Genomic DNA, 24734 nt, shown 5'->3' with positions numbered 1-24734 from the left:
CCCTTCTTTTACATACTTTAATACACACATTTTACAATATTGCTTTTGTCCACAGCTGTGTAACTCCCAGTCTTTGTAAAGATAAGAATAATTGATCTCAGATAGTCACACTGTATTAGGCTTGATGGATATTCAGGGGAAATTGATTCTTTTAAAATGTTCTTGCATTAAGAGGATGTTCAAATGTGATTCTTTTCTGTCTCTAGATCTACATCTACCCCATAGCAACATATTTGGAGAAGATGGGTTCCATTCTTCCTTTTCACGAAGTCAGGAAAGGCTGCAGGGAGTAAGAAAGGACATCAAGATGAACTTAAAAAGTTTTAAAGTATTTCCTTCTCTATCTAGGCTTCTATAATTATTTCTATGATATCCTAGATTTCACCATAATGTATATTTCAACTCTAACTTAAGTCACTGTTTCTAAGGTAACTTCAACTCATTTTTTACTCAACTTGTAAAATGAGTCTTTTACTTTTCCCTCCTAAAGTTTCTTTCTATGTTTCTTTCAAACGCTAAACTCACTGGAAGCTCCATAATATTTCTTCAGAATCAGTGTCCCTGCCTCTAGAACCTAAAAGTGAAGGTAGAAATTAAAGTACTCATCAAGACGTGTATTAATATTTACTTTCCCTTCTCAAAACATCTGAGCATTTACAATAAAGAGCTCTGAGTGGTATGAAGCAAGATTACAATTTGATGCTTTAATAGTAGGGCCACATTTAATTTTTAAAAGGACATTAAGATTATTTTCGTATATTCTCTGTTCCTGTCCAAATGTGCTGTTTGTGTCAGGCCCAGAGCTGGCACATGATAAATGCTTTTAGAACTAATTCATATTCCAATCACTGCAAATGTAGAGCCTGTGTTCAATCCTGTCTCCATAGTCCTTTTTTTTTTTTTTTTTTTTTGAGACGGAGTCTCGCTCTGTCCCCCAGGCTGGAGTGCAGTGGCGCAATCTCGGCTCACTGCAAGCTCCGCCTCCCGGGTTCACGCCATTCTCCTGCCTCAGCCTCCCGAGTAGCTGGGACTACAGGCGCCCGCCCCTGCACCCGGCTAATTTTTTCTATTTTTAGTAGAGACGGGGTTTCACCATGGTCTCGATCTCCTGACCTTGTGATCCGCCCACCTCGGCCTCCCAAAGTGCTGGGATTACAGGCGTGTCCATAGTCCTTTATATTCTGGGAAAAAGAGTCAAATGCCCTCTCTAATGCGCTAGCTCTCTTTGAAATGACAGTGTTATAATAATCCTCCATGCATCTAATCTCCCAAGATTCTTACTGTCGTTGTCTCCATATTATAAATGAGAAAACAGCATCAAACAGGTAGCGTGCCCCAAAGGCACACAGCAAGGATGGAGCTGGGATAGGAACCCAGATTTGTCTGAGTCCAAAGAGAGCAAGTTGGTATTTAATGCTCTCCCCGATGCTTTCCCTAAAGATGTATTCATTTCACTCTCCCTTACTCTTCGTTCCTGCAGAAACAACAGGAAAGAGTGAGGGAACAAATGGAAGCGGTGAACGTGTCTCTGAGCACATCTGCGGACTCTCTGACAACACCTCGCCTCACTCTTTCAGAACTTCATGATATAATAAAGGTAAGGACGCACGTGATTTGCTCAGGTTTGTATTTCCAGCAGGTTGCAACAGCAGCTCAGGGTCACAGAATAATAATAAATTCAGATCTATCAAGTGAGCAGGCATTATAAAGATCAGATGACTGAATGTTTTAGTTTCTTGCACTGTACAACAGTCACTAGCCACATATGACTACTTAAATTTAAATTGCTTAAAATTAAATAAAATTAAAATTTTAGTTCTTCAGTCACATTAGCCACAGAGCTAGCAGCGACCACATTCAGTGGCACAAGCATGTGCAGAAACAGGCATTGCGCCACTGAATATAGTGGAACTTCTTGCAGAGAGTTCTACTGAAAGTGCTGCTCTCGATCCATCCTACTTGCTCTTTACTCATAAAGTTGTGTTTAATAAATCTGGTTTTCAAAATCAACAAAAACCACATTTTGTAGAAGTAGAAAATTTCCAATAAAATGCAGTGAACTGAACTCTCATGAAATAACTCTCAGCTCATTTTTATTACCTTTTGAAAGATATCACTTTCAGGCCATTTGATTGTCGTCTCATCCTTTGACTATTTCAACACCGAACTCTCTGTCTTTCTCTCCAACCTGACCCCCATCACTCTCCTTGGTGACAGCAAAACCCATGTGGATGAAGTCATCAACTCTCTGACCTCCAGCTCCTTGAACTTGTCCCCTCCAGCAAGCTCATCCTCCAGCCCACCCCTCTTATCCCACCTGTGGCCATACCCAGGTCTTGTCCTCAGTAACAGTACCTCCTCCCAAACCCTAGTCTCAAGCATCTCCCTCCCAGAGCACATCTCCTATCTCACTTACTTTAGAATGCCCACTCCAGTAATTCTCTGGCCACATGGAGACCTCCCTGCCTTTCTTACCCTACCCCTCTCATGTGCTTTCTTCCCTCCTTAAGCAACTCAAATTACCGACATAATCATTCTTTCAAAATACCCTTAACTACCGTATCTGCCTGTTCGTCTGTTGTGCCTACCTGAGATTACTGACTCATCCCCAGCACCATGGCCATACCAGAGCAACTGCATGCAACTGGTGGGAACCCACTTCGCCTGCTATCAGTTCTGCCTGGTGACTTGGCTTCCTGCTTTCTGAAAAATCAGAGACAAACAGAAAAGAACTCCCTTGATCTTTCCTCCCCAAATCCGCTGGCCTGCCTGCATTTGCACCCACACCTCTGCCTCCCCTCCATTGTAAGCATTCCTTCTCCTGCCCGGCCCCTTCCTGTGCCCCAAACCCCATCCTTCCTCACCTTGAAAACGGGTTGCAGGGTTTCACTCCTCAAGTTATACCCTCTTTCTTCTGGATCACCCAGTTTCTCATTCTTTACTAAATCACTACCATCAGCATACAAACATGCTGTACTGTCTCCTATCTTTTAAATATCCAAAAGAAAAAAGCCCTGTAAAAAAATATATATATTTTATAAAGCTTGCATCCCCTCTAACTTCTGTCCTACCACTCTGCTCAGCTTCACAGTAAAATGTTTCAACAGTGACTTACCATTGCTGTTTCTACCTCCCAGATTCCCACTGTCCCCTATACTCGGCCATTTCTGAAGTGGGTTCCATTCCCTTCACTGAGACTATTCCTGTCCAGATCACCAGTGACCCACCTGTAGCCAAAACCAGGGTCGCCTGTCTCTCCCAGGCTTTCTCAGTCCTCCCTCCTCTAAACACCAGGTGGTGCCCTTGTCCTGGCTGCTGTGGTACCCGCTCACAGCTTCTCCCCTGGCTGGCGGTTTCTTCCCAGCCCCCTTTGCTTACTTCGCCTCTGCACACCCTCTAAGTGGTCAATATTTTAGGCTCTGCAGGCCACGTACAACCACTGTCTCTTATTTTTTTCTGGGTTTTGTTTGTTTTTATTTTTTTTTTACAACCGCTTAAATATGTAAGATATATTCTCAGCTCAGGGCTATATAAAAACAGGCTTCGGTTGGGTGCAGTGGCTCACGCCTCTAATCCCAGCACTCTGGGAGGCCAAGGTTGGGGACAGTGCTTGAACCCAGGAATTCAAGACCAGCCTGGACAACACAATGAGACCCCCATCTCTACAAAAAAAAAAAAATTTAATTAGCTAGGCATGGTGATGCATGCCTGCAGTCCCAGCTGCTCAGGAGGCTGAGATGGGAGGATCACCTGAGCCCAAGAAGTGGAGGCTGCAGTGAACCATGATGGCGTTTCTGCACTCCAGCCTGGGTGACAAGGTGAAACCCTGTCTCAAAAAAAAAAAAAAAAAAGAAAAGAAAGAAAAAGAAAGGAAAAAAAAGATTTGAGCTGCACTTGACACTGGGCCATGTTGATCTCTGCTCTGGATAATGAATGGCTCTGTGCTTGGTCCTAGGCCTTCTTTTCTAACTATACTCTCTCCCTAGCTGATCTCATTGACCCCCTTGGCTTTAAAGAACAATTACACACCGATGATTACACAATTATACCTCCAGCTATGACACCCCACAGAGTTCCAAACTCCTATATCCAAGTGCTTACTTGACATTTTCAAGTCAGAACTCAGTATGATTGTAATAAAGTCACAATCTCATCTACCGTGTATTAATAATAGACATATCAAACTTGACATGTCTTAAATAAAACCCACTCCTTCCCCAGTCTTCCCCATCTCAATAAATGGCACAACCCAATTGCTCAGATCAAAACTCCAGAGTCACTACTGCTTCCTTCTTTCTCCTTATCTCTAAAATGAATCTTGATTTCTTTCTTTCTTTTTCTTTTTTCTTTCCTTTTTTTTTTTTTTTTGGAGATGTGGCTTCGTCCTTGTTGCCCAGGCTGGAGTGCAATGGAGTGATCTTGGCTCACTGCAAACTCTGCCTCTTAAGTTCAAGCAATTCTCCTGCCTCAGCCTCCCAAGTAGCTGGGATTACAGACATCCACCGCCATGCCCAGCTAATTTTTGGCATTTTTAGTAGAGATGGGTTTTCACTGTGTTGGCCAGGCTGGTCTCGAACCCCTGACCTCAGATGATCCACCTACCTTGGCTTCCCAGAGTGCTGGGATTACAGGCGTGAGCCACCACACCAGGCCTTGAATCTTGATTTCTGAGCACTTTCCTTGACTCCACTGCTGCACTTTGGTCCGAGTTACCTCATCTGCAGTTTAAATTGCCACCAGAGCCTCCTAGCTGATCCAGTTGTCTCCACCCTTGTCCTTCAAGGCCACCTCTCTATGCAGCAGCAGAACAATCCTTTCAAAACATAACCAACGTTATTTCTACTATACACACTCCCCAGGGGCACTGAAAGTAAGAAACAAGCTCATTTTGTCCTGGCACGTGAGACCCTACACGCCCCAGCTCAGACCCACTTCTCTGACCACATACCCAACTCTCTTCTCACTCACTGCACTCCAGCCCAACAAACTCCTATTTTTCAGACATACCATACTTATTTCCTGCCTCGGGATCTCTGCACCTGCTGTCCTCAGATCTTCAAACGGCTGGTGTCCTTATGACCCTTCCATCCAAAGGAACCCCTTACCCCACTCACTCCTCATCCCACCCCACCCGTCGTATGTTATTCAGAATGTCTTTTACTCCCTGAAATTAGCTTGTTTGCTTATTTGATCACTTGTGTATTATCTGTATCTCTCTCACTAGACTGTAAATTCCTTAAAAGGGGAGACTGTGTTCAAAAGTATTCTACCTCCCAAAAGAGTGCCTGGTCCACAATGGGCCCACGGGGAATATTTGTTGATTGAATGAATGAGTAAAAGTGGTAGGTCCATGGTCTATTTTCCACTTATACAATAAAAAACATTTTTTTTTCAAAGTATTGTTCCCTAGATGACCAACCAAAATGGCTAGAGGTTTAATACTGCCTCCACAAAAGTAAATCTTTTGTACTATGAACCCTTTGTGCTACATTCTGGGATTACAAAAATAAGCTAAACTCAGTTCCTGCCTCCTAGGATTGTATGATGTGATGAGTTAAATAACCACTTAAAATGATTACAATCATGTGACACACGAATGAATAATAAAAACACATGGCAACGCTTAACTCATCCTGAGGGGGTTAGGGATGACCTCAAAAAGGAAGTGATATTTGAGCTGAATTTGAAAGGAGCAGAGTTTTCCAGGTAGATTAGACAGAAAATAAAAGAAAATAATTCCAGAAATGGAAAATATGTGCAAAGGTAAGAGACCGGAAAAAATTATGGAGCATTAAAACAACAATCAGTTGGTCAAGATTAGACTATGGGATATAGTGGGTTGGGGTTTGTGAGAATTGATAAAATTGGTGAGAGAAGAGTGGTCAGTTGATGATGTCATGCTTAGAAATTGGACTCATTCCTGCAAAGCCACTGGCTGATTCTGACAAGGGACAGGTCAAATTTTCTTAATAGGAAGAGTACCTTTCCTGTAAGATGGTAGAGAATGGATTAGAATACTCAAAGACTGCGCTCAGGGAAGGAAGCGAGATCACTCAGGGGAGAGGAAAGGGCTGGGATTCAAATGCCAACTTTCATGGTCTCTTTCCTGGTCAGGGAAAGAGGAGACCCAGGAGAGAACATAGTCACAGAAGCTAGGAAAAGAAAAGACTTTTAAGCGAAGACAGTGACCAACACTGTAGCAAACCACAGATAGATCCAGTAAATGAGGATGGGAAAATGTCAAGTGGATCTGGCAATTTGGGGCCAGGTGTTGGTGATCTTGGCAAGAATCATTTCTGTAAAGTGCACTGTGTCAAAGCAAGAGAAAAAGCTAGAAGGGAGCCTAAAGTGAAAGAATAAGGTTGTTTGTTTGTTTGTTTGTTTGTTTTTTGATGCGAGATACTTGAGCATGTTTATAGCTGAGAAGAGTCAGTAGCTGGGAAGCAAGAATGAATAACGGGGTTACCAAGACAATGGGGCAGCATGCTTTACACAGAAAATGAACACGTTTCCTCTTAAAATTGGAGAGAAATTTATGTGTAGGTGTAGCTATAAATACATCTATAGAGTTTGTGGGGAAGGGCTGGGGGCCGGTTGCAAAAAGTTGGGGAAATACCGGTTCATTAGTTTTGGAGTCTCTGAGGGAGTTACCAATAAATAGAGCCCCTATCCAGAACCCAAGTTCTAAACAGGTTGAAACATAAATAAAATAGTAAATACAGAGACCAAGGATGTTGCCTTATTTCTGAAGCTACTAAGCAGCAGGCATGGCTTTAGGTCTCTTAGCCAAGTGGGGTAGCTGACATTCAGTCCCAGTATTAGGCAGCCGTGCCTACCCAGACAGGCAACACTGTGAGGCTTAGATGGGGGTTCTGCTCAAAATAGCTTTCATATGGAGGAACACAGGAAAATTCAGGCTTTCTGCTGGCAGCTTGCTCCCAAGACGAAGAAGGGTGGAGTTGAGCAGAGCCTATAGAGTTATTCTTCCCAAATTTACCCATCAAATCAACCATTCCCCTCTCACAGGAGTAGAGTGAGGAAAAGGGCAGAGAGGTCTGGAGTTTCACTCACTGGGCTCCCTGCATATAGAGGAGACATCAGAAGTGTGGAAGAAGTGTCCCCCACTAACAGTTTATGGCCTCCAAAGAAAAAAGAAAATAAAGTGATCTGTTTAGAATCAGATGGGGGTGGGTGAAGGAAGTGTTGGCTTAGGAAGAATGACAATGTTTAGAATCACTCTTTGGGTGACTAGGAGAACAAATCTCTTTGCAGCATTGAGGGGCCAGCCAAGGCTGAAAGTCATGGGTTTGCAGGAATATCTGTCTACACAGTTTCATGATCTTTAAGCAAAATCGTAGGTCTGTGGTTGGATTAAAAACCAAGAGAGCCTGGGTTACAAGGTGAGTTTCAGGAAGTAGTCAACCCCCTGAAAGGTAGCTGAAAGGTCAAATGAGAACTGAATGATGTCCATTAGATTCAGTAACTTTGATGTCATTAAGTTAACTTCTCTTGGTAGAGTAATGGAGTAGATATCAGACAGGAATAGGTCAAAATGGGGAATATAAAGTAAGAGAAAATAGAGACAACATATATAAGCAACTTCCATTTTTTGAAATACTTTGCTACGAAGAGAGGAGAAAAGTATTGTAGTAACATTAGGGACATGTGTGGATACTTGAAGGTTTTAGTTTAGTTTCGTTTTTAGATCTCAAATGGCAGAGATTTCTGGGTTGTAAATGCTAAGGAAGCAATCAATACAGAAGAAAGAGCTGGCAGTGCAGGATAAATAGATATCTACTTAGAGTATTTTAGACTTATGTGGTCCTGCACTGAAATTTACTGATCTTCATAATAAGAAAGAATAGAGATTATCTTTTGGTGCCTAGGAAAAATGTTTTAAGTTCTTCTAAATTCAATCTATTTATTAAAATTTTTTTCTTTAGAATGCATCAGGGATTTATGCAGAAATAGATGGAGCTAAAAATGAACTACAAGTAAAACTATCTAACCTAAGTAACCTCAGCCATGATTTAGTCCAAGAAGCTATTGACCATGCACAGGAACTTCAACAAGAAGCTAATGAACTGAGCAGGTAATATCCTGGTTTCAGAAATGTAAATATCTATCATGGGGTGAATAAAATATTACTATTCAATTCCATATGCCAGAGCTACTGGAATACAGTTTTACCAGGTTGGTTAAGGTTGGATATGCTTATGTGTTGATATGTTGGTTGGTTGGTTGGTTGGTTGGTTGGTTGGTTGGTTGGTCCATCTGCGAGTCCATCATTGTTCATTGCAATTGTTTGGGGGAGCTGGTCTTTTTTGTTTTAAAAAATCTGTCATATTAAAGGCCTGTGTCCTGGGAAGAGGAGGGTGTCTGTTCCACAATTACTGGTAGGATGACCAAAGACATTTTGGTTAGGGCCATAAATGCTGTATAAAACATTATCAAATAAATCAGATCCCTTTAGAAGGTCTAATTCTAACATCACCTATTTATTTCATAGACAGTATTATCTTTCCACACCCAAGGGTCTTAAGTAAAGCTGGTTGGGAATTGGCAATATAACTGACTTCTGATAAACACTCTACAGCACCCAGCAGGAACTATTTGATTTCAACACCTGTTAAGAGAAAATCAATTGGCAATTTTCCTCCCAGCACCTAGAAGAGAGTCACACACCTCTTGGACACTCAATTAATGTTAACTGAAAAGTACTGAAAGATCAGAATTGAATTCATGACCCTGAAATAATAGGTAAATAATGAGATCATTATAGAGAAAGACTAGAGAAAAAGGACCAGTAAAGGTCATGAATAAAATAAGAACCAAGATTAACTTCTGTTCGGACTATAAATCACCTTCTTATTCTTGATTGCCAAAATGTTCAAACACTCTTCCAAATCTCCTATGAAGAGAGAAAAAAAGAAAGAGAGAGGTAATATAAAATCTTGGTGTGTCAGTGGGTGAGACAGTGCTGTATCCCGCTCGGTATCATGGCCCTAGAAAATAAGCTTTTGATGAAGGCAATAAAATAGAGCTTAGAAAAAACACTATTTTGATAATATACTATATTAGCAGAATGTTGTTTTTGAGATCCATCTTATGGCTCTCTTCAGTATTCTTTTGTCATTTTGTAGCTACATCCCATTAATTGGGATTCCAAAATACAACTTCTATGTATAATGCCACTCTGCAACAAACAGTGTTCCAGCATGATTCTAAGACAGTTACTACATGCTTTACATGAAACGTGATCCCAAATATCAATCACCCTCAAGTCCTTTTGTATTTAGAATATTTCTGACTATATATTCATGAAAGTATTTCAACTTAGAGACATCTTCATTCAAAATGTGAATATCCTTCCACATCTGTCTGATGTACACAGTGATTTACGTGCTGTGCTCAAACAAAGATAAACAAAATTCATTAAGAAGCTTCCATTTCAATAGCACATGTTTAATTTGAATATTGAGGTAGTACTTGTTCTGTGCCTAGTAACAAAAGCAAAGTAATAAAGGCTTTGTTTCATGCTCTTTGGTATATCTTACCACTCTTGCCAGCAACATTTTAAAATATTAATAAATATTTGTATTTTGTCCCTTTTTTAAAAAAATGTTTTCTTGTCTGCCTCCCCAGATTTTGCTCTCTGAGCCGTTTTCTCAGAAGGGGTTGTGGGGAGGAACAGGTACTGAGTTTTTTTTTTTTTTTTTTTTTTTTGCTTTGGTGACATTTTTGTCAAATTTTCTTTTTTTTTATTTTATTTTATTATTATACTTTGAGTTCTAGGGTACATGTGCATAACATGCAGGTTTGTTACATATGTATACTTGTGCCATGTTGGTGTGCTGCAACCATCAACTCATCAGCACCCATCAACTCGTCATTTACATCAGGTATAACTCCCAATGCAATCCCTCCCCCCTCCCCCCTCCCCATGATAGGCCCCGGTGTGTGATGTTCCCCTTCCCGAGTCCAAGTGATCTCATTGTTCAGTTCCCATCTATGAGTGAGAACATGCGGTGTTTGGTTTTGTGTTCTTGTGATAGTTTGCTGAGAATGATGGTTTCCAGCTGCATCCATGTCCCTACAAAGGACACAAACTCATTCTTTTTTATGGCTGCATAGTATTCCATGGTGTATATGTGCCACATTTTCTTAATCCAGTCTGTCACTGATGGACATTTGGGTTGATTCCAAGTCTTTGCTATTGTGAATAGTGCCGCAATGAACATACGTGTGCATGCGTCTTTATAGCAGCATGATTTATAATCCTTTGGGTATATACCCAGTAATGGGATGGCTGGGGAAAAGAGAGAAGAATCAAATTGAGGTATTGAGTATTTAGATCAGACTCGCCTCTGTGGAGCAGAGCCCCGTGACTTCTATAGGCCCTAGGCACTTTTGCCTTGGTGGGTTCTTTTCTCCATAAAAACATTAAAACCTTTATTTCATGTCTGCATTGGTATAAAGATTAATACCATTATTATTGTTATCCTCATTTTTTTCTTCTGATGAAAAAAAATTAAAATGAAACCGCTGTGCCTAATGAATGAATCAGCCCTTCTGTAGAGGAGGTAGCATGATGATAGACTTGGTTAACAGAGAGGAAAGTAGCCAAAGAAATATAGAGAAAGTCACTCTGAGGGAGCACACAGGGACTGGAACTGGATGTAGGAGATTGAGGAACAATTACCGAGCTCAACAGGTCAGGCGGTTTGAAGACAGGAGCCAGTGTGGGATCTGCAATGTCACATACGAGGGTCACAGAGGACCTTCTGGAGGTTACCGACAAATGAGGTGATGATACTAATCATCGATGTTTGGGACTGAGAAAAAAAATAAGGAATTGGCGGATTTAAGACTGAATAAAATTAAGACAAAGGATTTAGATGAACTGTGAAAGTGGAGATTAGAGTTTATATTACAGAGGCAGTAGAAGTATTTGTCAATAAAATAAATTATGTGGGTACACGTAGTTTTAAAATCCCAATTCAGGAAATAGTGTAGGTATAATAATAAACCCTGATGATTACCAGATGCCATGCATTTCCATATTTTATTCCTGTTATATCTCACATTATTAGCCCCTGTGTGCAAATGTGCAAGCACCCTGTGTGATGAGTAATCAGTAAATATTGGATGAACCTTACACAGGCCAGAGAGGGGCAAAGGCAGAGACTATGGTGTGAAAGGACAGGGGTGAGGGTGGGCTTAGGTGGGGCTGTGTGCTGAGGAAGGGCTGGGGCTGTCTCACTCCTGAGGCCCAGGATGCAACCAGGCCTCAGGAGTGAGACAAACCTTGACAATATGTGCCCTGGCCAAGCTCTGCATACTCTCCTAGAGCCTCGGCTTCCTCTGTGGAAAGGAAATAACAATGCCGATTTGGATAAGCACTAGGTAGTTGGCATCATGGCTTCATTCCTCTGCCTGACCTCTATCACATAAACAAACTCCTGCTAGAAGAGGTGCACAGGCTGTTTTTAAATCATCATTCCCTTTTCCTGCTGCTACTGCCAGACAGGCAGCCGTCATAGAACCAAAATGGGGTTCAGCAAAGACAGAGGAATGCAGAGGAGGTGTGACCCTCAAGAAAACCTTGCCACGCTAGGTGACTTTGAATAAGAGGAAGGAAGCATTTGTGATCCTAGAAGTATTTAAAAAGCAAGCATTAAATATGGCCCCAAGAAGGTAAGAGGGAGAAATAATAATGTTTGTTTATTAACAGGAAGTTACACAGTTCAGATATGAACGGGCTGGTACAGAAGGCTTTGGATGCATCAAATGTCTATGAAAATATCGTTAATTATGTTAGTGAAGCCAATGAAACAGCAGAATTTGCTTTGAACACCACTGACCGAATTTATGATGTGAGTACTCCCTTAAAGTTCTTTATACCTTGCCTTTCCCACTGGCTTTTCTGTTTTCTGATGTCGTCTCTTGAACTTCCAGTGTGAAATCCAAGTGGCAGAAAGAGTGGAAAGGTCAGGGGAACTAAGGAAAGACCATTTCATGAATGCCGTGAAGGTTTCAGTCTGCAGGTTCTTCAAGATGTGCTGTAATCCAGTCAGCAAATGCCAGTTCCTTTGACAGCTCGTTTTTTTAGCCAAAGTCCCTGAAAAAAAAAATATGTATTTAAAATTGTTCTTGCTGATAGAGAAGATACTTTATGCATTCATTTAGATTTTTTTCAACTCAAAATTATTTGCTGCGTGGCTTCTATGTGGCAAGCACTTTGGTGGGGCCTTGGCCAGGGCTTTGTTCTAGGTTCACTGAATCTTTCCAAAAAAACACATTACCTTGAAAATGCCAAACACATTACTTTCTCATGGTCACAGATTTGACCTTAATTTTGAGCTGTGAAAATGAAGCTGAATGAATTTTGCTTGGCGTTTAGCAGATAAACTGTGTCATTTAAATCCTACAACTATGAATAGTTCATTTCTTCTGCTGTCATTTTTACTCTCTCCTCCCAATTCCTTTGTAGGCGGTGAGTGGGATTGATACTCAAATCATTTACCATAAAGATGAAAGTGAGAACCTCCTCAATCAAGCCAGAGAACTGCAAGCAAAGGCAGAGTCTAGTAAATATCTTCACTTTCCTATCTCCCTTCTAATGTATAGCTGCTTCCCTCCTTTCATACATGTATACAGAGGTTTCCAAATCTAGGATTAAAGAATGATAATAACTAAATAACATATCAATAGTTCCTGCTCGGAGTCTAGTTACAAAAGAGCAAAGATTTGATACTTTAAATTGTGATTTAAAAAAAAAAATGCCACGTAGTAAACTACGTGGAAACATATAGCTATCTCACATGCTGTGGCTATGCCTGCTAATCAAACAGACTGACTAATAGAAACTTACCATAAATATCCATCTTTAGGGGGAAATGTCATAAAATACACTTAACACTAAAACTGTATTGCACAAAATTTCCTCTTCCTTGAACAATTCCGAAGCCCTTTTAAAATGTTTCCCATGAAGGAATGGGTCATCACTGTGAGTCAATTAGGATAAAAGGGCACCACAAAGTCATCTGGTTATTTGCATTTTTTTTTTTTTTTTTTTTTTTTTGTAGTTTGTGTTCTACATAGGTTACTGCATTTAGAACAGACCTAACAGCCATGTGGTAAGAAGGATTTCCAAAGGCCAATGTTTGCATCTGCTAAAGTGCTCGCATCCAAGGGTGAGGGAAGGAAGGAAAAATAAAAGCAAAATCGCATTAGACAATTTTGAATCTTGTGAGTTACTCTTAAAAACAATTGAATGGACTAAGAAATTCACTAAACATTATTCATCTCAGAGATGATGAACTAATTCCTAAGGACTTTCGAACATTGACTAATGAGGTTGGAAATTCATCATCTAGCGAACTTCTAACTACCACCTAAAAACAAAGGCCAAGTTTGAAACTATAAATCTCACCCAATTTTGTTAAAGTAATTAATCTCATTTAACCATGCATTTTCTTTCTCTTTTGCAAAGAGCCATTACATAGAGAAGATAAATGCATGTTGCTTTTCATACACAGATACTTAACTATTTATTTCTCATAAAACAACTGTTATTTTATTCTTCTGGGCAAACAAAGGCAGTAAAAAGTGCCATTGTTTCTCTAGCCTAATTATTATATGTCTAATTAATTTATTGTATAAGTCTATCCTGAACATACTGTACGGAAAATAATTAGAATATCAGTAGTGAAGAATTAGAATATTAACAGTAAAATATTTCTAAATAAATGTTGCTATATCTATGTATTGCTTTTATTTCTTGTGTTGTGAAGACCAGAATGTGTCAGTCTTCATGACACAGTGACTTAAATATTTTATTCTTTTTGATAACTTGTAATATATTCTCTCAGTCTTGTCATTATTGAGCTATTGAACTTCATAAAAGCAACTTTTCTATTTTAAATTTAACCATTAATCGACCCCTACCCACATCCCTTCAAAGTTCCGTATTTTCTGTCTGATAAATCTCTCTGCATTAGCCTGTTTGAATATTTTACAGACCTGTTCACCTATTTCATGATCTCGTTTGGCTAAATCCCTTCATGTATTTATTTGCAAAAGGAACAACAATAGGGACTTAGTACTGTGTGGCTTAGAACTTTACAGGGCTGTCTTCCCTTGATAATACACACATTTGTGATGTACATTCAGGTTTCCAAATTAAACCATAGTCATCTACTAAATTATGTTATAATTTTAGATTACCTTTTCTTCATTCCAAATTCCCTTTAATGATCAGTAATCTTTACTTCCCAACTTTCTCTTTCATTATATATACCAAATAGTTGATAATCAATATAATCTCAGGAAGCTGCTATTTAAATGAATCTTCTACTTAACTCATTTGCAAAATGAAAAATATTTATGCAAGTCAGTAAATTCCAAATAGAACACACTTCTTATGAAACATTTCTTCTTATAAACATCAAGCCCAAAATAGATTTTCTTCCTCATCTTTTTATCAAGAGCTCCAAATATAGAGTTAAATATATTCTTTCTCAGTATATCAGGCAGGATTTTTTTTTTGTTTTTGCAGTCATGAGACCCAAAAATAAGAGCTAAAACATTGCTTGTATTATAATGTTTGGAAATTGAAATTAGAAAGAGGAAGAAGGCAGGGTGCAATGCAAATTCTCCACACTACCCAGAAAAAATACAAGAAGTACTTGTATTTGGTTAACTGTACTTCATGACACCACCACCCCTTATACACATCTTTGGTGGGGGGGGAAGATAACAATAAACCAATTTGAGTTTAATTTGATGTCCAATTTGAGTTTGTTTTAGGATTTCAAGAATAGTTTAACATTTAAAACATTAATTGTAATTTGTCACATTTATAGGATATAGGATAAATTCATATGGTCATCTCACTACATGCAGAAAAATTATTTAACAAACTTGATACTCATTTTTTATTTTTAAAAAAGACTCTCAGTAAGCTAGGAATAGAAGGAAGCTTCCATAATCTGAAAAATAAAATAATATTCAGCAAATATATTAAAATGGAAATATTGAATGCTTTTCCACTAATATTAGAAACCATACAAGGACATGCTACATTACCAATTCAATGTGTAAAAATCTGGTTTAATTTTATACACAACAAAGGGAAATTAACTTTTTAAAATAGCAGTGTTTACAATAGCATCAAATACATAGGAATAAATCTGACAAAAGAGGCTAAGGTTGCTACACATAAAGATGTAAATAAATGAAGATCTAAACAAGAATTTGTATATAAATGATAAATACCATATTCATTGAGTAGAAGACTAAAATTTGTAAAAATGACAATTCTCCCAAATTCATCTACAGATTCAATTCAGTATTGATTAAAGTACCTGAACTGAATATTCTAGAATTTATATGGAAATGAGAGGGGAAAGCCAAGAATAGCCAAGATCATCTTGAAGAATAAAAACAAAGCTGGAAGACAAACTGCATTATCAAGATTTATTATAGCGCTATATGGAAATTAAGACAGATATAAAAGATTGCAATACCGTATTCTCTCTTTTGAATAACGTTTAAAAACAGACACAAACAGGTGGAGATAGAATTCAAAATAGTGATTATCTTCGGGTAATCACAGGGGCTCTAGGGAGCTTAAAAGGTGGTAATAAGTTTCTATTTTCTTGACTTGGATGCTGGTTTATGTTTTGTGTTCATTTTGTGAACATTTGTCAAGCTGTGCGTTTTTAAAGGATGCCTTTTTCTAGATGTATGCTATATAGCAATTAAAATTTTATTGAAACAAATAAGAAAACAAGGATTATTTTTATAACCAGTCATCATCATATATATATAGAGACAGAGAGATTTTTTTCTTTTCAGCTCTTTACCAATTGTGTGGTTGGTGTTGTAAGTCAGGGCACGGCTATATGTTTCAATTAAAGAAATTAACCATTATGGCATCCTAAGTCACTCACAAGCAGTATTACAAGTGTTCTGCAATTCTGCACCTCAAATTTTAAATGCTACTTTCCAGAATTGTTGATCTATGTTCAGAGTATTCAGAATGCTGCAAATACTGCAGATGACTGCATCGTACAAATGAGAAGTTTCCTTGTTGAAATGGAAACCTTTTTGAGGCATCTTGGCTCCACTAGTACTTCTTTCTGCTGCTTCTCCACAGGCAGTGATGAGGCAGTGGCTGACACTAGCAGGCGTGTGGGTGGAGCCCTAGCAAGGAAAAGTGCCCTTAAAACCAGACTCAGTGATGCCGTTAAGCAACTACAAGCAGCAGAGAGAGGTAAGCATAAGAAAGAATTGAAGTCTCATCTGTTGGTTCACTGGAGTGTAAGGTAAACCTTCACGGAAGGATTAGGTAATTCTTTATTTGTCAATGTTTTTATACATAAATGTTGTTTTCTGATGACAGAATAACATATTCATTACCAAAAAAAAGTTCTAGAAAATAAAAAGAAGAAAATAAATATAAATGCTGTAATTACACCACCTAGAGGTGATCTTTAGATTTGAGAGCCTTTTTTTCCAGCATTTCCTCTGTGTGTGTGTGTGTGTGTGTGTGTGTGTGTGCGCGCGCACGCGCGTGTGCATGTGTGTGTCTTTTAATGGGATCATGCTGTTTATAGTGTTTGGTAATGGCTCTCTTATGAATATCCTTCCTCATAACAATATGCCCTAATTTGGTTATTGGATTTCTTTGGCCCCAGCTGTAAACAGCTTCCCTCTGTTACATGTCAAGTCATTCTTATCATATAAGCAACAGGCCCAAACAGAGACCAAATAGAGACCAGGGAGACCAGCAAGCCCAAACAGAGAAACAAAAACACATGTTTTGCTTAATCTGGGACTGCAGTGGTATCTTAGATAGATGCGATTGGAAGCAGATGTGCCTTCCTTGGCACAGTGAAAGTTAAAACACTAGTGTAGCATACGCGTGTTTTACTAGAATGAGCAAATCCTAGCTACAGTGCTACAGTGCACCAAAGCTCTGGCCAGGTGAGTGGTCTTTCACGGAGAAGCCTCATCATCACCATCATCAGAGTGACTGTTTATTGATGCTTAGTGTGAGCTGGGCACTGTCCTAAGTGTTCAACATACCTGTATTAGTCCGTTCTCACGCTGCTATGAAGAAATACCCAACACTGGGTAATTTACAAGAAAAGAGGTTTAATTGAGTAACAGTTTTGCATGGCTGGGGAGGCCTCAGAAAACCTACGGTCATGGCAGAAAGCACCTCTTTACAGGGCGGCAGGAGAGAGAATGATTGCTGAGCAAAGGGGAAATGCCAGACACTTATAAAACCACAGATCTCATGAGAACTCGCCATCACAAGAATAATATGGGGAAACTGCCCCCATGATTCAATTATCTCCCACCCATCCCTCCCATGACACGTAGGGATTATGGATGAGATTTGGGTGGGAACACAGCCAAACATATTAATACTTTATGTCATGGGGATAAGTACCACTATTGCCTTCAGGCTGATATGAACCCTGATGTTCATCAAGGTTAGGGAACTTGCAACAAGCACAGCCAGTAAGAAGCAGATTCAGGATTCAAACCAGCATTTATCAGAATCCAGAATATGTGAGGCTAAATGAAATACATCCTCACTTTAATAAATTATTTATTATTTATATATTATTAAATTAAGTATCATTTTTATAACAAAAATAATCAGAATTCATTTAGGTGATGGTATAACTTCAAATTTATAATTGTTTTACAGTTATAATTATGTTACAATTGGGACCAAAGAAATCCAATAACCAAATTAGGGCATATAACCAATCCAATAACCAAATTAGGGCATAACTTCAAATGTATAAAATTTGAAGTTATAAAATCACCTAAGTGAACTATAGTATTATAAAAATAATAAACTATTTTTATAGACATATTAGAAAATTCTGATAAGAAAAAAAGAAGAAAATCACCTATAATCCCATCCCCTAGACAAAATATTTTGTTGTAAATTTACATTATGGTTATTTTACAGATGTAATTTTTAACAAAATGAGAATTCACTAATAAAACTCTTTGAAATTTGCTTTCTTTTCTGTTAAAAACATCTTTCTTTATGAATTAATTTCTATAGCATCATTTTTATGGCAAAAGTGTTCCACAAGCCTACTTTTTCAGAAAAGAAAGTGATATTTGCCATTAATTTCAGACACGAACCTCTTATGAGTTAAAATCTCATATTAACTCATATGCATTTTCTATGGCTTTCTCACCAGGTTACAGGAAATACAATTAATCTTCTTTTTAAATTTATCTCTTAATTTGGAAATGTTTTCAGTGGGCCGCATGGTTATCTAAAAATCTTACTTTTGCTTAAGAGCCCAAAATGTGAGATCTATTTCACTGAAGGGTTAAAGGGGTGTTAGTGTTCCCCAGCAAATGTCCAGCTTCTCTGCAAAGTGAATGACCCTATGCTCTGTGTAAAGGGGATGCCCAGCAGCGCCTGGGGCAGTCCAGGCTGATCACCGAGGAAGCCAACAGGACGACGATGGAGGTGCAGCAGGCCACTGCCCCCATGGCCAACAATCTAACCAACTGGTCACAGAATCTTCAACATTTTGACTCTTCTGCTTACAACACTGCAGTGGACTCTGCTAGGGATGCAGGTATCACTTAGCAATTTCACAATTTGAATCTAATTGAGGAATTGGCCATTAAACTCTATACATCTTTTGTCAAAAAACAGTTTTCTTCATTTGGGTTTTGGATTTGAAAATTATAGAAGTTAGCTTAGAAAAAGAAAAGGTTTTGCTCTATTCATCTATCTATCTATCTATACCTGTCTGAATACATATGAGAAACATACATATATTTTGAATGAACACTAGATAGATTGGTAAAGAGTTATAATTTTTTCTATGTGAAATAATGGTAGCAATTGTATCAATGTAAGACTTATCCTTTAGGGAACAAGGTTAATCAAATGTTGGGTAAATAATCCTAACACAATACTGTTTAGCTTTTAGGAAAAAAATTACTAAATGGCATTGCTTTTACTAGTCAACATTGCTTTTTCTTTATCTGAGTAAAACAGGTTATTACCAACAAGTACTGAACATGGCCAAACATAACTCCAGCTTTCTATTAAGAACAGCATGTTGACCAACTTGAATATATAGTTCTATAGAAGTGAAAATGAAATATTTTCATGTCCACCTAATTTATTTTGTAGATATTAGAACCATGCAGTACTTGTGAAATGTCCCTTTTTCCATTCTCACATTTTTATCCAATCACTTCATAACTTCTTAAATAACAATGTCTGTCAATATCATGACAATATCATGACTAGAACTTTTTGTTCTCTAATATGGTTTTGCATACAATATTACCTTCATTTGTATCTGAATTAAGAGAGGTCATAAATCCATATATGACCTGCCACTGCAAATTTTATTCCAATTTACAAATACCGATTCCCGTAACAGTAAAATAGCTCTTTTATAATGATCTTTTAAGTATATGTTCGTTTCTTCCATGTAACCACTCATGGAAGTGCTTTTAAAATTTTGTCTTTAAAAGATTTGCCTACATGAAATTCAGCTATTACATTTATAATGATATGGCCTCGGGAATATGTACCAAATCTGTGTTACATTCTTTTTTCCATTTTTTACCAGTTTTATCAAGTGATTCCAATAAGCATCCAGAACTTTCAAAAAAATTGAAATTGTTTACTGTGCTTTTCTCAAATAGCATTTTGTGGTTCAAAACAAAGTAAATGAAAGAGGATACCATAATGTAAGAAACTTTATAAATATTCTAATATAAGGTGGCCCCCTTTTTCTGAGATAATTGATTGTAGGGAGCAGGGGGACTCTCTCTTATATACATTTCCATAATCAACATCTAACATAATTCATTAAGTATATTATGTCTAGTTTTTAAAGATTAGTATACTATGAAATAAATGCTCTTGTCAGTGATCCAAACAATAAATATTTACCTCTGTATTAATCAATATAATAAACTAATAGTTGCTATTATTTTACTTAATTCTATTCCTTGTGCTGGAGAAACATTGTGTGTCCTAAGCACAGAGAAGGGGTGTTTCCTTGGTCTGCACTGACATAGTCTCCTGAATCTGAGTTTAGTTTTTCTCCAGGAAGAGGCTTGCTCTTGCCCAGCTACTAATGCTTAATGACCATGGCCCTGCCCTTAGGTAAGAGAATACCTCAAAAGTATTTGTCTCTGAGCCAATGGTTCTCAAATACCAGTGTGCATTAGAATCACCTGGAGGGCTTGTTAAACACAGGCTGCTGGATCCCACTCCTGGAACTGCTGATTCAGTGACAGGGCCAAGAATTTGCATTTCTGACAAGTTCCCAGTGATGCTGATGCTGCTTGTCTGGGAACCACACTTTAAGAATCACTGTTCAGTCAATGAAACTCTGGAAAAAGTTATGCCATTCTCTTTGAGTTTCTCTCAACAAGCCGTATCCTTATGACTGGTGCTTTTTTTTTTTTTTTTTTTTTTTTTTGAGACAGAGTCTCGCTCTGTCGCCAGTGCAGGGGTGCGATCTCGGCTCACTACAACCTCTGCCTCTTGGGTTCCAGCGATTCTCCTGCCTTAGCCTCCCGAGTAGCTGGGATTATAGGCGCACACCACCACACCTGGCTAATTTTTATATTTTTAGTAGAGACAGGGTTTTGCCACGTTGGCCAGGCTGGTCTCAACCTCCGGACCTCAGGTGATCCACCAGCCTTGGCCTCCCAAATTTCTGGGATTACAGGAGTGAGCCACCACGCCCAGCTGACTCACGCTCTTTTCTATGTTTAAGTTATGCATTCAAAAAGAAGGACATAAGAAGTAGCCAGTGTCAGCCTTATTGGGCACAGCTGCACTAGACTGAGTCAAGGGGAGTGTTGTCTCGCACTCCGGCCACTTCCTCTTTTGCTGTTTCCCTCAACCCCCAACACCCAGAGGTTGTTTTGTTCTCCAGCAAGATGTCCAAGAGTAAAAAGAAATAAAAGGTCACTATGATCTGCTTGTAGCATCACCCTTGTCTGCACCCACAGACCATGGCCGCCTACCCCTACCTTGGCACAGTTGCCACTTTTCTGAGTGCTACCTGTGTCCTCCATTTAGTGCTCTCTTCTGGGACAGTAGCAGCAGCATGATGTGTGCATGGACATTCTGGAAAACAATCTTCCCACCTTTTTCCCAGTATTCCTTTTTACCTGTTATATCAGTTATATTAGAAATGCAAGCAGAACCTGTGCTTCATGGTTAAAAGAACATTTGATTATATACCGTGGACCCTGCCCTTTAGAAAAAGTTAGCTTGCTCGACATACAATTTTTAGATCAATAAGTATTATAAATGTCACAAAAATAGGAATGAATTGTGCTTTGGGCTTTGTTAGGTCCACAACTATGCCAAATGTCATGCTCGGGGTCAGGTTCGAGCCCATGCTGAGGTCTGAGGGGAGTGGGTGGGTGGCAGATTGCTGAAAGAACACTTGGGGGATGTAGACAGGTGAAACGTAGTTTTATTCAGCCGCTCTCTCATCAGAAGCTCTCTCACACTGTCTGCTGTGTCTCAGCTGCTTGCTCGGGCTGCTCCCACACACAGCTGCACAGCCGGCTCTCCCTTGCCTTCAGGGTCAACAGCTTAACTCTCTCTGGGCACAAGTCGGCTCCTGGCTCCCCACTGCCTGCCTTCAAGGCAACTGCCTCTCCCTTACAGGGGTCAGTAGCGTTACTCTGTCTTTGGGCACCAGCACACCCGCGAGCCATGTTGAGCCCTGGCTCTCCCTCTGTCCATCTGCAAGACAGGCCACCTTGGCACCCTCTTTCTCTGGGTGCAAGTGCATGTGCCCTGTGCACGGCATCAGCAGGGCAGCTATACCTTTTCAAACAACAGTGGCTCTGAGCCAAGTATGCGCTTACAAATAGGTTATATAACAAATGGAGTGTGCACCTGTGCCCTAAACTCGCTGAGTCACTCTGGCCCAGATGTCTGCCTCGACCTATTCCTTGACCAAAGCACATCCATGTACCTTACAGGCTTTACGATTAATTTTGCAGGATTCTACCATATGTAATCCGTGTTTGTTGTCTACATCTGATTCTTGAAATATGCTTAATATTGAGATATTTACTCAAGTGATTAATTTTTATTGACTGCAGTAAGAAATCTGACAGAAGTTGTGCCTCAGCTCCTGGATCAGCTTCGTACGGTTGAGCAGAAGCGGCCTGCAAGCAACGTGTCTGCCAGCATCCAGAGGATCCGAGAGCTCATTGCTCAGACCAGAAGTGTTGCCAGCAAGGTAACTGATGAAAAGACTCATCAGTCACTCAGTGATAATAATAACACGAAGCTGAGCTCCAACTGCTTGGGCAGCTTCCAGAGCCTGGACCTTTCCACTGTATTCTCCAACTCAGTAGTTCTCAGCCCCATTTGCTAATTAGAAACACGTGAGGAACATTGAAAACGAAACCAATTCCTGGTCCCAACCTGAAAGCAATAGATCAGACTCTGTAGAGGAAGGGCTCAGTACCTGTATGTTCTTCAAAGCTCCCAGGTTATTCTAATGTGTAGTCAGGTTTAAAAACCACAGAGTTAAACTAGCCAATAAAGCTAATATAGCAAAAGAAATCAAGTAAAGCCTCAATAAAAGCCTCAATTCGTTCTTATATTTTATTTGTTATTTTAACAGCTACTTTAGTGCAATCACCACAATGGAATAATCTATCCCATCTGTCCCACCCCTTCAAGAAATTCTCTGATACAACACAAATTATGCGGAAGCTTTTACTGACCGCCCGCAGGGTTGACCGAGAAATCACATACTGGCTAAGAGGAATAAACTCAACAAAGACACTGTTTGGAGACACATAGAAGCAACCTAGCACAAGATAACTAGAGCCGGCATTTGTAACATCTCCTGATACAGCAATTACTTTTCAGTGTGGCAAAGTGGAGCTTGTTCTTGGACCTCTTGAATTTTTTTAATTGATTCATAGACCAGACTCCCTTTTTATGAACAAAGTATATGGTTTTATTTTCTCAATTAAGAATCAGCCTGAGCAGACTACTGGTCCTAATTACTGACAGAAAGAAGCATTAGAAATCAACTATTTTGTACTGTAGAAGATTATTCTTGATAAATAGACCTGACTTTTAGGTGGTGATAAATAGTCCCCTGTCACAAATTACCTTATTTAGATGCCCCAGTGAACATTTTCAAAAAATGCTTATCTAAAGGTACATCAAGAAATGGCATTCTAAAAGCTAGGTTTTGATGAGTGCTTTCTTGTAATGTTATTGCTATAAAGAGTATGACTTTGGGACCTTAATCACCTAAGACCATTTGCTGAAGACAGACTTAGCCCTACCTTTGGGAGCTGGGAGCTCACTCAGTGCCGCCGAGTGAGATGCTTTTCATGCAGACATGCACTATTCTCAGACTCTCACTTATTAATGTAAGACTTTAATCCCCCACACGTCTTGTTTATTAAGATGTATTGGTCTTGGCCAGGCTCAGTGGCTCATGCCTGTAATCTCAGCACTTTGGGAGGCCAAGGTGTGCAGATCTCTTGAGTCCAGGAGTTTGAGACCAGCCTGGCCAACATGGCAAAACCCTGTCTCTACCAAAAATACACAAATTGGCTGGGCATGGTGGTGCACACCTGTAGTCCCAGTTACTGGGGAGGCTGAGGCACAAGCATTGTTTGAACCTGGGAGGCAGAGGTTGCAGTGAGCTGACATTGTGCTACTGCATTCCAGCCTGGGTGACAGTGAGACTGTGTCTCAAAAAAAAAAAAAAAAAAAAAAAGGTGTATTGGTTTTTACTCAACTGGTAACATAGGACAGCTGCACTCCAGTCATTTGGGAATACAGAGCCTTGAGCTCACTGACCACTCACATTAGCCAAATCAACATTAGTAAATTAATGTAAAGATGTCTAATCATTTGGAAAGATTCAGCTAAATGGCATAAGTATACACAATCCATCCACTTGTAAATACTCTACAAATTACCCCTGAATCAGACCAGTTCAGCATATCATATTGGGCCTCTGAGAAATGCACTTACTGAATTGTGCTTTGTTGTGATGCCTTTCTGTGAGCCATTATAAGAGACACCTTATGAACTCATTATTACAGTTATAATGGTAGGACCAGGCACTGGAAAGCACTTTAGAGTTATCGTATTTCATGCTCACGACAAATTTATTATCCTCATTTCACAGATGAGGAAACTGAAGGTTAAGTGACTTGCTCAAGGTTACACAGCTAGGAAGAGGCAGAGCCCATCTGGTCTGAGACTATAAAGCTAGTCCAGACCCCTCCCAACTGTGCAGACAAGGGCAAGGATGTTGCTCACAGTCTCACCCCATGCCTGTTTTATGAGGACCCTAGGGAGAAAGTCCCAGCTGTATTAGTAACTGAAATTAGTTCGACTTCTCCCAATTAGTTATATACAAATTTTGTGAGCCTTGTGAACTGTATACTGACCAGACAACTTGAGTAAGTTGTTTAGTTCACCCAAACCGAGTATGCCGTTCGTTGTGGAATTCATATTTATCCTCATTCTTGGATCTACTTAGTCACCACTTTTTTTGCTTTCTTTCACACCACTTTAAATGACTATATCACAATCTGCCCTGAGTCTTCTCTTCAACTAGGGGAGGATGTGAGTGAATAACTAAAGGTATGGAGGTGAAGAGAGCTTAGAGGCTCTCTCTGAGGGAAGACCACTGAGA

At 39.4% G+C, this 24734-nt stretch overlaps 1 protein-coding gene across 2 annotated transcripts in view; it reads left to right on the top strand.

Annotated features, from left to right (window-relative positions):
* The window catches only part of LOC105499731 (laminin subunit alpha 4), a 148829-nt gene that overhangs the window by 88139 nt on the left and 35956 nt on the right, over positions 1-24734 (top strand). For both annotated transcript variants that reach the window (XM_071096337.1, XM_011772502.2), the window contains exons 13-19: positions 1481-1597; positions 7944-8092; positions 11735-11876; positions 12494-12590; positions 16163-16279; positions 18450-18629; positions 22156-22295. In XM_071096337.1, the coding sequence (XP_070952438.1) occupies positions 1481-1597; positions 7944-8092; positions 11735-11876; positions 12494-12590; positions 16163-16279; positions 18450-18629; positions 22156-22295 (942 nt within the window). The remainder of the gene's footprint in view (positions 1-1480; positions 1598-7943; positions 8093-11734; positions 11877-12493; positions 12591-16162; positions 16280-18449; positions 18630-22155; positions 22296-24734) is intronic.

Source organism: Macaca nemestrina, chromosome 5 (assembly GCF_043159975.1).
Source record: "Macaca nemestrina isolate mMacNem1 chromosome 5, mMacNem.hap1, whole genome shotgun sequence".
NCBI classification, from domain to species: Eukaryota; Metazoa; Chordata; class Mammalia; order Primates; family Cercopithecidae; genus Macaca; species Macaca nemestrina.
The sequence above is the reverse complement of the archived record's forward strand: the minus strand, read 5'-3'. Positions and strand labels throughout refer to the sequence as shown.